General features: G+C 35.4%; 1 protein-coding gene across 2 annotated transcripts in view; it reads right to left on the bottom strand.

Moving 5' to 3' along the window:
* Nucleotides 1-18,005, bottom strand: part of CPED1 (cadherin like and PC-esterase domain containing 1) — a 286,576-nt gene that overhangs the window by 45,815 nt on the left and 222,756 nt on the right. For both annotated transcript variants that reach the window (XM_090287436.1, XM_090287437.1), the window contains one exon: nt 2,361-2,478. In XM_090287436.1, the coding sequence (XP_090143562.1) occupies nt 2,361-2,478 (118 nt within the window). The remainder of the gene's footprint in view (nt 1-2,360; nt 2,479-18,005) is intronic.

Consider the following 18,005-nt stretch of genomic DNA (forward strand, 5'->3'; position numbering starts at 1 on the left):
TCCTTCCAATGCTGCCTACCATGATAACTTCTTTCAACAGGAGGGAGACCCTACCATCAAGGAAGGAAATCACCTCCAGCAACAAAAATCCATTCTTGCAAACAACTGTCCCTGATCTCAATCATTCCCTTGGACTCTTTAGGACCTCCAGGGTCCCTTGGCTCTCTGTGGCCTAGCTGCTCATATTCTTCTGTGGTTTTAGTTCAGTGACCACTTTTAAATCATCTATTAGACATTGAAAGATGAATACGTGACCATCTCTGCTCTGGAGAAACATACAATCCAGGGCGGTCATTAGTAAAAATGCATCACTAATGAACCTTTGACATATTAATACCCATACACTGTAACATCTCTGCCTATATTCCTACATTATATATATATATATGTGTGTGTGTGTGTGTGTGTGTATTATGTACATTATAAAAAAATAAGAATGACTACATAAAAATAAATGTGTGTATATATATATATATATATATATATATATATATATATATATATATATATTTAATCTTTACTGGGTTTGTCCTGTGCCACTGACCCATTTGGATGTATCATTCTACTTTAGAGACTCCTGATTATAGAAAGAAAATGTGTAAAATAAGCACTTGAAACAATGAGGTAAGTGCTATTGTAGACATGTGCCCCAGGTATTCTGGAAGCACAGAAGAGAAGCTAATCTGGGGGTGGGGTGATAAAGATGGTAAAGAAAGGCTTTCCAGAGAGGAAGATACAGCATCAGGAGAACTAGGCCAGGATGGGAAGAAGACTTGTAGGAGCAGGGAAATGTGTGGACAAAGCCTGGAGGCCTGCAAGCAGCATTATTGGCATAAGGTGAGGCCAAGAGTCTGGGAGGTGTGGGAAGAGATAGGAAGGGTCAGATTACGGAGACCTAGAATTGTCAGGCTAGGAGGATGGGCTTGATTGGGGAGTCAATTTGGGGGATTTCTCTAAAGAAACCTGGCTGCTCAGGTTACCAGGAGGCTCCTGCTCTATGGTGGCCTCTCCTGTAAGGAGCAGGCACCATCACAGCTTCATGTCTGGGCCTGGCATAAATTACTGCAAATTTAACAGACAGGACCTCTTGAAGAATCTCAGTAATGTAACTTTGACTTTTTGCTGAAGAACTTATGACTTGGTTCAGAGGAGAAACAGAATTAAATTGTTTTATGATTCTCATAAATTGTCATCTGATTAAAAAAAAAAAAACCTTACTAGACACATTGGTGTCTCCCTTATGTGCAAGAGTATACCTGTATATCTCATTTAGCTAAGAGAATCATAAATTATACCACTTTATACACCATAATGGGTAAGTCCCTCTTTATACACCGACTGTAATTTATTATTTAGAACACATGTTCAAGAACGGGGATGTGCCCACGTTTGTTAACTATGCATGCCAAATTGCGATTCGTCCCGCCCATTTGTGAAACTCATTCCCCATGTAAACTGTGGTGTGTAGTTCATGGCAAGGGTGGAAAAGCTCCTGAGCATTTTTTCAGACTTTTTAGTTGAAGGGAGACCTGAGGTCAGGAGGCTAGAGTGGTAACCAGGAACCTCAGAGATGGTCCCTACACCTCTTATCGCCTGGAGGTATTCTAATCCCAGCTCTGGTTTGCCCCGCCAGTCTCCCCCGAAAGAGGCATGTCAGGAAGGAGAGAGACAGACAATGCAGACAGCGGCCCCAAAGTCTCTCATTCATGGACTGCTCTCGGCTTAGGCAGGATTGAACACTAATCTGAATTTGATATCACCATTTTCCTGCCTCTATTAACATTCAATATATGGAAGATATTAGTGATCACCCCTGGATACTTTTTTTAAATAAAGAAAATAACTTAGAACTGAACATGTATTCTTTGGCTTTCTTTGATTCACAAGGTCAACAGATACTTATTTTGTACCTACTCTGTAGAAATTACAGTATTAAGTGGATTGATCCATTGTGAACAGTCAGACTCCTGCCCTTACACAGCTGAGAGCCTGGGAACATTAAACAGTTAATTACATAGTTAATTATTTCAGTAATTCTGGAAACTGCTATGGAAGAACAGTACAGGGTACTATGGGAATATAGAAAAAGGAAACAAATCATAGGCTCAAGGAAGACTCTGGCACAAGTCATGTTTGAGCTGAGATCTGGAGATGAATATGAATTAATTGGGCAAAGAGCACAGGGTGAAGAGAAAAGTACTTAATTAATTAATATATTTCACATATTAAACAATGCAGTTCATACTAATGAAAAAGTAACTTATTGCCCTGATTTCTTTGTATAAGGATTTTTAAAATAAGCATATACTTATCTATATTTACGTTTTTAAAAGTGATGTGATATCCAATGTGATAGTCACCTTTTGTGTCCCCAGACTGACACATTTTTAGTTCAGGCTGTGAAATGGCTTCAATGTAGTCAGAGGAAATAGGCAGCAACCCACAGGATTCCTCCGGGTGAATCAGCAAACCACAGTCCTGCATTAAAATGATAGAAATTAGTTGTCATAGTAATTAACCTGCACATAGTAATAAAATCTAAAAAGATTTTCTGTGCCAGATAACTTTCATGCGTAAAAGGGAGCAATCCTTGTTTATCTTTTTTAGTGTATTGACTTATCAATAGTTATACTATAAGTACACATAGCTTCTCACATTGAGGATTAATATAAATTCCAATGACAATTCAATCTTTATTTTGGTATTGACATTCATGCATTGCTCTGTCAATTTTTAAAGAAACAGATACAAGTTTTACTTTGAAAATATACCTGTGTGTTGACACATTTAAAATATGCTATAATAGAGGACAATATTATTCTCTAATATTGTGGAAAAGACAGTTAATATGAGAAGGGAAGTGGGAAATATTCTGGAAGAAGGCTAATTCAATAGATGATTTTTATTTCAACATTTTATTGAGAACCATGATATACCAGAAATGTAATTAAATACATACATTTTATACATTTAAATACATACATATAATGTAATTAAATACATACATAACAGAAACATGTCAATATATTTATAAAAGTAGGTAACATCTGACTGCCATGAATATCATTGTAGAGGCTCATTCTGGACTAAGCACTGCCTCCCATTGTCTGATGTGCAGGGGAGAACAGCATTTGTTGGCTCTGAAACCTCTCTCCTCATCTCTTCTCTGCTCCAGCAGGTTGGATCACTCTCATTTTCTCTTAGCTTGTTCTTCAAAGCGATTGACACCTGTACCTGTCCTATGTCCTACCCCACCTCACCTAGTTCCACAGCTACCCTTCTCACCAGGTTCTCTTAGTCCACTATAATTTAGGGCAGGTAAAAATGCTGTAATCTCTCTCAGGAATGCCCTCCCTTAATTTTGCATGGAGAATATCTTTTTGTGTTTCAGCAAGGCCTTCTTGAAATTCTAGTGCAATTACATATCCCTGTTTTTGTCTATATCAGCACATGTTTGTTTCCTTCCCGCTATTTACCATTTGGCAATTAGGTTTGCTATTTGAGTCTTTTCCACTAGACTGAATATTCCATGAGGACAAACAGTTATCTCATTCAAACATATACCCAGTACCTACCATACAATAGGAAACAATAAATAATTTTGAATGCATAAAAGGTTAGAGTTGTCCCCCTCTTTATGTAATAACTTCTGAATAATGGAGGGAAATAATTGATTTTACCTTTTCTTTGATCTGTAACCCTGCCTCTAATGAGCAATTACTAGTCCTCTTCCCTCACACTCTCAAACATCCTGATCCTCAATTCAGATCCCCACATCTCATACAAAAAAGTCCAGAATGTTAAGAGATGCAAGGCATGGGTGGTGTATGACTTCTTGAAATCTTGATTCAGTAAATGTATTTTCATTTTCAATTCATAACTGAAACTGGAGTTTTGGATACTTATCAAAGTTTAGGAATGTGATTTGTATTAAAATGTTCATGATAATAAATTAAATTAACACAAAGTTTATAATGTGAGGAGTTTTTAGTATGAATAGCCATCTGTGAATGAGATGTGCATGTGTATGTGTGTGTGAGACATCTATCTATACATTTATTTTTGGTGAAGGCTAGCCTTTCTTAAGGCTAGGAAAATGTCATTATGCATAGATCAGATAAAAAGATGTTTATATTATATGTTACAGAGGGCAGTGAGAAAAAATTACCATTATACAATGATGATGGGAGTGCAAATTTGGTATACACTGGAACACAATGTGTACCAAAACTAAAAATTCACAGACTCAACAACCCTTAAGTCAGACTTTAGCGTCTACTCCAGAGAAACTTGCATGAAATGCATAAAGAACATGTATAAGAATAGATCAAAATGAACTAATGTGGAGAGATTTCCAAGACACATAATTAATAAAAACCTAAAGAACATGTTTTGTTACAGAACAATATATACCATATGAAACACACCATAAACATGCAACAAAATCACCTAAAGTTCATGTATTTCAGACTAAATTGTGTTCAATTATTATATATATTATTCATTATCTATAATCACATATATATTCAACTAATGTTGAAATATTTCTAAAATCCTGGATTTAGTTAAACTTTTGCCTGAAAATTATTATTTAGGGTCTATGTGGTGTATATGTTTGTTCATGATCACAACCTAATATTCATCTGGATGGCATTAGAAAGAGAGTCCAGACTGCAGCTTCCAAAGTCTTGGTTTATTCTGTGGAAGCCCTACATGTATCTGGTGAATATCAACAATGAGAAAGATGCACTGTTATGTGCATGGGTGGCTTGCCCTCGGGGAACCAAACTCGATCACTGATGACTGGGTGCGCAATATTTCAGGTGGGATAGAGTTGTCTCCCTTCGGAGGATGCAGATAATAGGGATATGAGAATTCCAAGAAGGAATTGCATGTCAGAGGCCAGTGGGATTTATCTGACATCCTGTTAAAAAAAACTCATTAAAAAAATTATGCTGACAATCTGTATTTTAATATTATACCTAATTGTGTCATCTTCTTGAAGATGGCACCTCCAAGTTTATCCATGATAAACACGTAACTCAGTGGAAAATGATCCATTCATAATGTGGTCCTAAGTATTTTGGATACATCTTTAAAATGGAGAGGTATTAATTTAATATCTACAATGTGTAAAGTATCATACTGACCTCAAAAGACATAGTCTAACTGTTCACCAGAAGTTTCTTCTTAATCTTGAACTAAAATCTACATCTTATTTGTTCTAATTACCCTCTTAGATGTAGCTTAGAAAATATTTGCTGTAATAATACTGAATCATGTTCTGATCTGATTTTACAGCTTCTGAAACAAATGACTGGCAATAGAGTATGATAATATTTGGAAATGTTTACACTTTCTGAATACCCAGGATCCCATGTATAAGCCCATGATAAAAAAGTAAACATAACGCAGAACACAGAAAAGCTAAGTGTAAGTGGGAGCCAGACTGCGTGGCCACTCCTGCTACTTAAAACCTTGTTTCTGTTCGACTCCTTGTGTAAACCTCAGTTCAAAGTTCCCATTGAACACCTGTTGTACAACAGTTGGTACATCATCCCCGTTGGTTCTAACTAAACAGTCACAGCTCTAGTGAATTCCAAGTAAGACAAGAATCAAAGCAATATTGCAAGGGATAGACAGAGCAGAGACTAGGAGGACAGTAGATTTTTAAATAAATAATATTTAAAGTCACACCTGCTTTTCTGTGGTTTAGGCCAAAGAATATTCTATTATATTCTGTGCTTTCTTTAAATTTCTCTTGAGCAGTTGATCTTTGTTTCCAGGTCCTATATCCTATTCCTTTATGTTTTAGAAGTCAGGGCAGCCCTGACTTCTTAATTGTTTTCTAGGGGCAGCCGAACAATATTATTCTTAACATTGAACGAAACAAAGCATATGGCCCGATACAGACTCAGGTCCAGAGACTGGCTGACAGAGTTGAGGGAGTTGTTGGAAGAAAAGGTGGTATCAATATAATTGGGTGGGCTTTGTGCACATTTTATGGGATGAGAGAATAGTGATGTACACTGGAAAGAGGACAACAGTGTTCAGTTGCCCTCATGAATTTTTATTCTAACTTTGCCAGTTGATTTCATTTTCTCACTATGAAAGGGTGAATGATGGAGAGAGGAGGGGGAAAGTCACATTAAATGGTGATTAGTACTGCAGCAGACAGTGTTAGGTGCCTACCCAAGATCCACTCTCCTCTCTCCCTTTCTAACAGAAAGACCTTTGTTTTGTTGTAGATAGCAATGTATCTAGCATTAAAAACCTACCCAAACAAAACTACTTCCCAGTCTCCTTTGTAGCTGGACATGGCTGTGTGACACAATTATAGCCAAGGAAATGTATGTGGAAATAGGCTATACATTTCTGGAAATGTTTTGCTTCTCTGATGCCACTTTTTCTTTGTCACTCTGTTTCTTCTTACCACTTGCTATGCAGATGTGAGCCTAAGGGAGGAGCAGCCATGTTGTAACCATGAGGCAACCATGGGCAGAAAGATAGAAAGACTTTGAACTATATGCTTCTGAACTGCTTGCTATGGAATGAAAATAAATTCCTACTTGTCAAATGACTATTGTTATGTAAGATGCAGCCAAACTTCTCTTTCTCTAAGAGTCTTAGAAAACTTACTCTTTTAAAGTATTTCTTTAGATCTTAAAAGTGATTACCTCCAATAATTTTAAAAAAATTTAAAAAATCTTGAAGAAAAAACTCATTAATATCTCTCATTTCTTTCTTCACTGGTGTGATTAGTAATTTGGTCAAGTTCAGGCTTATTCAAGAACATGAATGACAGTGTTTTTGATCTTAACTGTCATCTCTTGCAGCTTCCAAGTCTAGATACGTGAAAATGGTAATATTTTGTAGTGTTGGTTAAAACGGCATTAACACTAGAAAGCTGCACATTTAGAGTGTATCATTTTGCTGGAGATTTCACAAATTCCTGAGAAGACAATCATAGTTCTCAGCAGAATTTAATAAGATAATTAACAGGGATTTTCTTGTTCAAGCATGTGCAGAGTATATATGTTTAGTACATAATTTAAAAAATAGACAACTTTTCATGCAGTGCTGCAGTGAACAGAAGATATTGAGGTGCCCTTGGTTTTGCTCCATGCTCTACCCATGAGTACATGACCATTTCTTGTTATCAGTTTCTCTAAAAGCCCATTTAATTTCGTAAAGAGCATTTAATCACAAAGGAATTAATAGTAGTTCTCATTTTTAATGTGATATTGCTATATTTTTAGAGTAATACCATACTGGACTATTTGATCTGGCAGGTATCTTTAAAACTGACCTACTTTTTCTGGCCCCACGGAATCATTCCTTTAAAATGAACCAATTCTCCCCTTTTCTCATTAAAATGAAAAATCCTCACCTAACTTTAAAATATATACACTCAATCCTGGTTGGCATGGCTCAGTTGCTTTGAGTGCTTTCCCTGTGGACCAAAAGGTTGTGGGTTCGATTCCTGGTCAGGGCACATGCCTGTATTCCGGGATTGTCCCCATCTGGGTGTGTGTGGGAGGCAGCCCACCGATGTTTCCTTTTAGCATGGATTTTTCTCTCCCTTTCTCTCTCCCTTCCTTTCTCTCTAAAAATAATCAGTAAGCATGTCCTTGGTGAGGATTAAAATATAGCAAAAGAGATTTATACCCTTTATGGAAGGCAACTTGGAAATATCTCACAAATAGAATTATAATGCTAAGAATTTATCCTACAGATATACTTTATAAAGTCTGCAGAGATTCATGTGCAAGACAATTTACTAGAGTGTTTCATGTCAAGTAAACTTGACACAACTTGTGTTCATCAATAGGGGACAATTTAAGTAACTTACATATCCACATAAGGGTATTTTTTGTAATTCTTAGAGAAGAGGGATGCAGGTAAAGATAGATGAGATATATTATTAAAAGCAACAAAGTAAGTTGCAGGGCATATGTATACCGGATCTCATTTAAGCAAAATAAAATGATAGATATTATATATGCCTGACTGCACATGCATAACTTCTGGAATGATACACAAGCAACTCTGAACAGTGGCTCTTTTAGGATATTAAGAATAGTAGGCCAGAACTGGGGAAGCAAAATTGAACTTTTACTTTCCACTTATTTTTGAAAATTTTGCCATTATTATGAATCATGCTTATATTTAAAAAAAAATACAAGTTTAGCTAAAGGAAATAATACTTAAAAGAGTAAAGTAAAAGAAAATCAGAAAAGGACTGATAACTCCTTTGGGGTATATTCGTTTCCTAGGGCTGCCTTAACGAAGTATCAGAAACTGGGAGGCTCGGCACAGCAGAACTTTTCAGTCTCACAGCTCTGCTGGCCAGAAACCTGAAATCAACACGCTGGTAGGTTTGGTTCCTTCTGAGGGCTGTGGAGGACTGTGGGCCAGCACAGTCATTGAATAGTATTCTGTGTTCACAAAATTGATAGTTTATCAGAGGAAACATAAATAAAATGGAATCAAGTAAATATTCCAAGGCAGAAGGATGAGCATATGAAACATTCTGAAACTGAAGGAAAATATGGCCATTCATGTTCCAAGTAGATGGTGTTTGGAGAACAAGACAGGAACTGAGTAGAAATCAGTAACATTATTTTGGAATCATGGTTATCATCCTTGGCTCATTTTAATGATTAAAAAACTTATGATTGTGACAATGAATTAAGGTCCTATTTTTTGTTCTGTTTAAAAATTCTTATCAGATAAATCTTTAAGCTCTATCCCCTTTATAAAACTTAAAAAAATTTTGCTAAGTTGCTGCCCTTTTAAAAGACAGTAAAAAATTAAGTACCTTTACTGAGAAGACGTTTTGACTTTTATTTACAGTTTGTTCTAATAAAATATTTGCTGTAAACAAGGTTAACCTACATAATTGCCTTACTTTGAATTTTAGTGAAGATTAGAAGCTAGCTAAGTCATTCTACTTTGCAGAGAAAGGATCTCTAAGAACATTGTTTTAAAAGTGCTTGATGTTACCCTGCTTTAGTAAGAGTTTAAAACTAAGTTTTCAATTTTGTTTTTTTAAAAAATAGAGCTTGGTGTTGGGTAGCAGCATGCTCAGTGGACCTGCCTTCTGCCATTGCTTCTCTGTAATCCACAACTAGGTGACTTGCTGTTTAGGTTTGGAGTTCATAGACTTGTAGCACATTAGAATCCATGTAGTAATGAGCCCCCACAAGATAGCACTATTGTGCGCTTCTTTCCTTACGCAAACATGACCTGTGAAGTGGCCATGTGTTATACTACCTAATCCAGGGAAAAGGAAAATTGGAACAAATTTTAAGCAGATGAATTAGTTCTACTCAATTAAATTTATTAACGTGAATCAATATTTGGAATACTTCTTTATATTTCTCCTGTATTCCAAATGCTTGAACTAATATGTACTCTTCTCTTTTTTTAACCTAAATGGCCTCCAGAATAAAACTAGGATGGGGCCAGTGGGATACTGCTTCCTGGAGTCCACTCTGAAAGGCATCTTCTATTCTTCATTTGGAAATACAGATGAATCTGGACTGTGTAGAATTTGGACTGAAAAATCCAGTGAGATGGGGCCTGTGAAATGACTGTTTCCCACTTCCGGTGAGCTAGGAGCTCTGAGGAAAGTAGCCTTTGTTGTGGTCTTTCAGCACTTCTGGTTTGGGGTCCAGATGGAATCCAGAGGGTAGATGTGAATGCAAATGAAAATAAAGGATCAATTTGTATGTTTGGGGTATTTGAACACAGAAGTGTGGGATTGGAACTAAATGTATGGCCATGGGCTCTTCGTACGCTGAAGAATCTGGATAAATTTGGGGACTGACAAAACATTAACAACAACAAAAAAGAAGAGTTTATTTCCTATTCCAACAGACCAAATCTATTCTTTGTAAATTGAAGCAGAAGAATAGTGAGTGGAAATAGTGAGTAAGCTACAGAGATATCTTAAAAGACAACGTTCAATTGATGTGTACTTTTCAATAATGATGACACCAAGCATAACAAATGTTACCACATATTAAGTAGCAAGTAAGTCTTCACAGGAGAAGTGAACATAGCTACAATATAGCTCTTCCAGCATGGACTGTCCCACTTATAAATAGTCCACTAATGAAACATATGAGGTTGTGATTCTTAAACGTGTAGCTTTGGTAGGGAATCCTCTGCACAAATAAAGTTGAATATTTTAATAAAAATGCAGTTACAGAGTTCTGGACACTATGTGAACATTTCCTGCCTACATTTATCTTGGTAACTACTACACAAACACACCTACACACATGCACACACAGTCAATACACCCAATGATCCTAAGAATTGTGGGATTTTAAAACTTGAAAATAACTTATACCAAGTTGCATAAGGAAGATCTTATGCTACAAAAGGATTATTCCATTACATGTCTCAAGTTAAGAATTCCACCTGTTTTGAGGCTTTAGTAGTAATTGTTTAATACTAAATATTATTTTTAAAGATTACACAGTAATCATCATCTTATACACTCAAAGAGTTAAGCTCAAAGCATGCTAAATATAGCTAAATTCCATCTAGAAGAAAATTCTGATACATTCAAAAGTGAATATCCAAACTACTATGGTATTGTGAGATCAGAATTTAATATTAATTTTTAGTATAAACATATTCCAACATTGTAAAAATTAGACAGCTGTGAAAATCATTGTAGTATGACGTGACAGTCCTTTCTATGTATAGTCTTATATTTTCAGACATATTGATCAGACTTTAGGAAACTACTCTAAGAAAAATCTAAATGTTACTCCCCTAAGATATTTATTAATTACAAAAGAAAAAAATAATAACTTTACAGTGGAGAAACCCAGCCAACACTACCCTTATCAAGTGACCAAAAGAAACACATAATTTCTGCAGTGTTCTTGCTACAAGCATTTAAGTTCATTTAATCATAAGAAAATATCATACAATTCCAAACTGAGAGGCATTGTAGAAAATAACTGACCTGCATGCTTCAAAGGTATCAAGATTGTCAAAGACAAGGAATGACTGCAGAGCTATCACAGATTATGGAAGACTAAGAAACATGAAAACTAAAAGCAATTTGGGATGGTGGAAAAGAAAAAGAATATTATTGAAAAAACTAATGAAATCCATATAAGGTGTTTGGTTAAGTAAATATATTGTATCAATATTAATTTCTTAGTACTTAAAAAATTAGTATTGCTTGCATTGATAAAGTACCATGTCTATGTAAAATGTTAATATTAGGGAAAGCTGGATGAAGGGTATTTGGGAACTTTATGTAACTGTAAAATTAACTTTAAATGTTAAAAGATCAGTTTAGTACATTTGATAGTCATACTTTAGTTTTATGAATGTCAAAAGTACATTAACAATAGAAAAATATTATAACCATTATAAAGCTTTTAAATACTTTTGTTGGAGTTTCATACAGCAGAACAAGAATACCGTGTAAACATGTCTATTAGAATTCATAGATATCTCATGAATTATAAGCATATTGATCTTAAAAATTGTGGGAATTGTGGGAGGGCAGATCACAGCTGAAGAGGAGCTAAAGTACACCTATTGTATTTATAGACTAACCTGGGGGACACCAATCTCCTGGAGTTGACAAGCAGAAAAGGAAATTCCATTTATAGGGAAACTGGGTTACTCCAAGCACCAACGTAGGCACTTCTTATCCCATACTGCACTGCGTCTTTACAAATATTTGAAGCAGTATTTTTATCCTCAGTCAACAGATGAGAAAATAAATGTTTGTAGAGTTTTGGGGAAGCTTTTCTGAAGTCGAACAGCTTAATGAGTAGAATAGCTAGAATTTGAGTCATGGGTGTATCTGACTTCAAACCCACGCTTCACAGACTGAAAAACAAAACAACATAAAATAAAACAGACTGCACTAAGAAACAGAGATCATGTTTGTAAAACTTTACAGACCAATTAACTCTTCATCAGGGAAGACTCTTTTCTTCATGGTTATAGATGGCATCCCTAAACATAACCAGCTGCACTTACAACTGGTCAAAACTAAGACTAGGCAAGAGTGCACATGACTCAGGCCAAACCTATTCTCTCCAGTGGAAAAAGCCTCACAGCACCTTTCCAGCACATGCTTTTCACTCAAATAGTTTTTAATTTTAAATAATAGCACATTATGAAACTACTGATGAACTAAAGACAAAACTAATTCCCATGGTAGACAATGAACAAATATTTATATATTATTGCCAATCATCAAGGAAAATATTAACTTTTATTGATTTTCAAAATCATCAGTACTCATTTGTCATGTGTTTTCAGTTCTTCAAAGAAGTTTATAGTTTATGATATATATTCACTTTTTTTCAGTTGATGTCTTCATCTACATGAGCCAGCCATATTTCCTGCCCTCACAGAATTCTAGCAGAGAAAACACATATGTAAATACACAATTGCTGTACAAAGTGTTAAATGCTGTAATGAAGATGGGTCCAGACAGTGTTGGCACAAAGGACTGTGATCAACTCTGTTTGGCAAAGGAGATTACAACTTAAAATATCCTGGAGTTCCCCGGTCTAATAGGGGCTGGTGGGCTTTCCAAGTAGAGGCAACAACTAAGGCAGGGGTGACGGGGTCCCAGACCATTGGTCCCCTCCTGTACAAATGCCTACAAAGGAGTGGGCATCCTTTATACCTGAGGACTAACTGAATCCTGATGTAACAAATTGCTAACTTTTCTCTTGTGCTGTGCCTATTAACCTAGGATTCTGTACTTAGCCATAAAATTCACAAGACAATCTGGAACAAATTGGAAATGGATTTTGTCTACTTGTGTTTGGGGACTTTGTAAGGCATATGACATCAGTTATAAAACTCTAAAGCCGTTTGTTCAGAACCCAACCCAGCCATATCAGTTCAGGCTTATCAGCAAGCATGCCCAGTGAGGAGTTGGCATTTTCCTGTGGAAAATGTGTGGCATTCCTTGACATGTAATGCAGAATTAAGGGTTGCCATTTTCATGAAGGAACTAAAGACTTCATGATCCCCATTATAACAGAAAGTGTCCTGGAGAAATTTCAAGATATAAGTTGTCATTTAGCTTGTCTTAAATTCCCCACAGGTTTTAAATTAGCTCATTACTTCCTAAACTTGAATGCAGTTGTGATTTGATTATTACTGTTAAATGGTTGTCACAACTCCCTGTGTGGGAGGAAATGACTTTAATTCATAGCCAAGTTGGCTGAGTGAGTCCTTATAGATGACATATCTCTAAGTCTCCACAGCCTTAGTCACCAAAGCCTGCTGCTACGAGTCTGTCCAGCTTGCCTCTCAACACTCAACTAAAGTCACGGGGCCTACCCCCTCAGCCACATGCTCAGTGGACCTGCCTTCTGCCATTGCTTCTCTGTAATCCACAACCAGGTGGCATTTCAAAACTATCTCCAGAATATGTCACTTCTCTGCATTAGTCAACAGCTGTCCTGAGATCCTGCTGTCACCAATCAGATATGTTTGTTTGGCCTAGTAGAGCTGAGTTATAGCTAACATTGCTTTAAAGTCAGGCCCCAGCTTTGTTCTACACTTTGCAGTTGTTACCCTGCCCAGATCTGATGCTTTATTACTCCTCAGTGTTTTATCTTTAAAAGGCCAACTGTGTCTTAAGGCTTCACTGTATTGGCTAACTTTAACAGGTCAAACCAAAGTGGACATAGCATTAGACAATACTAATTCCCACCAATTGCCCTTCCTTATGGCAGGTGGTCCTTGTCATTGGAACTGTGTACATGATGGAATGGTTTAAAGGCTAAGGCTGATAACTGGGAAAAAAACAGTATCTAGGAGGATAATGCTCAATAGATAGGCCATTATTTTCTATCATTCTCTATAGTGTTTTATAAAATTTCCAAACAATACTTTAACTGTACTTTAAAAATTTTAGTGAAATAAAAATGATAGAATAATTTAAAGAAGGGATATATGTTTCAAAGTTTGTTCCATAATACATAGGTTTCTGGGAAGTCAAAAAGTGGGTATTAATTAAAAAGATGGTGTAAACCAACTAAACTAACTTTTTGCAAAAAAATTTAAATATATTTTGCTTGTTTTCACTGTCAGTAGTAAGGCATTTCATCACATTATTATAATTTAGTAAAGCTAATTAAAAATTTCTAACAATTTATCATTGTTTATATTGTTTATAACTCAGCTCTTTCAAAGAGTTTTAATATCCTGAGGAGAAAGTCATTTTTGATGAAATCTCTGACTATCTATTAAAGAACCCATGACTGGGAAAGTCTATATAAATAGCTTTTCTGGTGACTCGTTTGTGTCAAAAACATTGAACCAAGAAATCATGTGGGATCATTTGTTGCATAATGGGATCATGAGTAAAAAACTCATGTGACAGCAAAGACCAAAACAAACAAACAAAAGATAACACAAAGTTATATGAGAACAACTGACATCATTTACTATTTATTAAAAATCATAAACAAAAGAAATACTCTGTGATGACAGACATCTGTGTGATATAACTGAGAAATCATTCCTGGGAATGATTAAGTTCTTGAGTTAGCTGTAAGTTTTGCTTTCTCAGTAAGTCACACGTTACATACATGATCTATTTTATGAATACATCCATTTCCTTGTTCATTTATAGAAACTTTCCTGGGTATCAATAATAAAAGTCATTATTCAGACTATTGGCAGCCGTCCGTCTCGAGAGACGATGGTGTAGCTTCTTAAGAGTCTATCTGCACCGCCGAGAATGGCTGTGCAGTCCGACTCGGGAGTGACACGGTATCTGTCTCCTCCCGTGTTGAATCGACATCTTGCGATGACGCTGGAGTGTCCTCTCCAGTGGAGCTGAAGCTACACTATTACACTTATTTTTAAAATGAAATTTCTTTTCTGAAAAAATAGTTATTTTCATATACTACATCAAATGTTTTCTATTATTATGCTCCTGAAATTGGTTCAATACTAAAGAATTTGCCTATGAAATTTACGTGAGTGCAATGCCCTGGCAACCAGAGCCATCATAGGCAGGGTGGCACACAATAAGGGAACAGAAGGGTCTAGATCTAACTTTATTAATAGTATAGTAGTTAAGTGTGGGTGCTATTGTGTCAAACTGCAGAGTTTATATTCCAGCTCTACCATCTTGTGACCCTGGGCATACTAATCCCCTAGTTGCTCCAGTTTCCTCTTCTGTGAAAGCCAACTTTGAATACTGTTGAAAAGATTAAATAAATTGATACATATACTGAATGAAGAACCAACTATGCATAATGCACAATAAGTGCTCAAAAACATGGTTATGATTAGAACTGGATATCATGTGCCAATAGTCACATTGTGTACATTATGCAACATATCTATGAGTTAGAGAGGATTAGATCAATTAGTAGAATCTCTAAACAGATGGCATTTACAAAGTTAAGGCATTTGTCTGATGTATGGCCAGGATTTAGACACAAGTCTACGATTCTAGAACCCATACTCATTTTCTTATATAATTCTGAAATTTAAAATTAAAATACATGTGTTGATGCTAGCTGTGTAACATGGAACAAATAAATTACTTTATCCGAGCCTCAGTTTCCTCATATTTAAAATGGGGATACCAATGTTTATCACTCATGTACACCTTAGCATTATTTTTGCCATTCAAATGATGTTATGTGAGAAGGTGCTGGTTGCTGGTAAATCACAGTACAATGTTTTGTTTTTATTCATAATGACCATTATGTATCTAATCTGTTTCTGAGCAAGGGGCCTATGATGACTATACAGGGTAGCAAGGGTGAACTCAATTGAATACCCATATAATATGTTTCTTTGAGTTGGCTCAACATTTCCAGCATTATTTTCCCCTTTTGAAAAAGTTTCTTATGTATATAAAAGGAAAACGTACTTTCTATATGCAACTATGTTTTATAAAAAACCAAGATATGAAAATAAGTAAATTTTTAAATTATTTGTATTGTAAACAAAATCATGTATTATTTGTAATGAGAATCAGACATTTGAACATTGTCCTCAGTTTTTAAGAACAATTTTGTAACTATTATAAATCAAAAATTAGAAAGTGATTAGATATTGTTGAACAATATTAAATGGCAAAAGTAGACTGCAGGTTAGAAAAAGCAATTATTGATAATATTGTATCCCTCTGGATATACATAAAAACACATATTCAGAGAGTTTTCCTTCAGTAAATGGAATAGGAGAGAAAAAGCACTGTTTTAAAAACTTGCTTTAAAAGTTCACATATTAGTTCCAATAACATTTATATTCATATGATTACAGATTAAAATATTGTTCTGATCTTTCTTGCTATAATTAACCTTAAGTTCTTTAAAAATTATCTAACAAGTATTAGCTTATTTAATTCTTAGTGAATTTAAGTAGCAACATATATGTAGTTAAATAAGTCCCTGATGATTTTAAAAGGGACTATGATTACTTCAATATCAAGGAAATAAAAATTATTATATGTAAAAATAATTAAAATTAAATTTTAAAAAGTTTCAAAATTTAACTTGTAAGGAAACATCCATGAGTCCTTTTTAGAAAATAGAAGCTTAATACAGTTAGAAGTCCATGCCTTCTGAAGTTTTGCCTACCATAATCAGCCACTATACTTTAACACCATGGAGAAAGCCATTTGGAGTTTTTTTGAGGTTGTATAAAAAGTATTAATGCAAATGTTGAGGGAGGCTATATCTTCAACTTATTTTCACTTATAGCCAAGATAATTACTCATCATTCATTTACTCAGGGATCATTTGTTGTGTTCTCACCATGTGCCAGTAATTCAGAGATGAACAAGATGGAATAGCCTGTTTTCAAGGGACACAGTGTTGAAAAGGGGAAAAATTTGAAGGATGAACAGGAAGAGAAGAAAGAAATGTCCTCATAAATGGGAATAAATATGCAAGATATAACAATTAGAGAGTCATAATATATTTTAAGAACACCAAAGACACAGGTATGGTCAACTTAAGGTTTTGTGGGAGGCAGGGAGCAAGGCATGGCATGACATAAATAAGAGGCCTGGATTTTATCTTTTCTCCTTTTCATTCACTCAGTATGTATGTATGTATTTATAATATACATATATTCATCAGCAAGTTAGAAAATAAAAATGTACAGATAACATTTTAAATTTGCCATCATTCAATATATGCATTCTATATTTCACTTGTGTATATTATACACATGGCATTTCTTACATGTGCATATATTTTACAAAAAAATAAAATTGAACTGCCCATTATGTTTTATAACCATTTTTGACCCTGATAATATATCATGGGTATGATTGAAGGATTTTAATGATGATAGGGGTGGGGTGGGGTATTGTAACATAATTAAGATCTGCATGTTAAAAAACACAAAAGTTAGACTGAAAACTGTTAATGCTAGTGGCAGGACAGTGCATTATGAGACTATTTTAATTCTTCATGGGGAAGGTGATGACTGAATTAGGATGGGGAAGAGGGCAGGATACAAGAGATGTATGAGAAGAAATAAAAGCAGTTAAGGAGAGAAAAAATTTGGGTACTTTTTGGAAATCTTTGGGCTAATAAATGCACAAATAAGGGAGTGGATGCTTTGTAAAGTGAGATGGAGAAATGGGTGTTCATTTTTGTTGTCGAGATCTAAATGCTTGTGGAATTCTGAGGAGAAGACGACTATTGTAAAATTTATCAAAATACTGTTTATTGGAATCAGTGTAATGTTCCCTTGACTATTTATTCACTGGGAGTTATGAGAAGCCGCCCAACCCCACCCTAGTGATGATGCCCAGTCTTTCTGGAATGATGATGCTCTACCATTGCTTGTTTAACTTTGTGTGTCCTCCTTGCTTCACTAGTGGGTATAGGCTTGCATCCAATTTTTTTGGCATAATAACCAAAATCCTTCACATTTGATATCAATTTGTCTCACTTGAGTGCCTCTCCCCTACTCTTTACATCATTATTCTGTTTTCTAGCCTCACAGATCTGCTT

This window comes from Furipterus horrens, unplaced genomic scaffold (assembly GCF_987537825.1).
Source record: "Furipterus horrens unplaced genomic scaffold, mFurHor1.1.pri manual_scaffold_9, whole genome shotgun sequence".
Taxonomy (NCBI): domain Eukaryota; kingdom Metazoa; phylum Chordata; class Mammalia; order Chiroptera; family Furipteridae; genus Furipterus; species Furipterus horrens.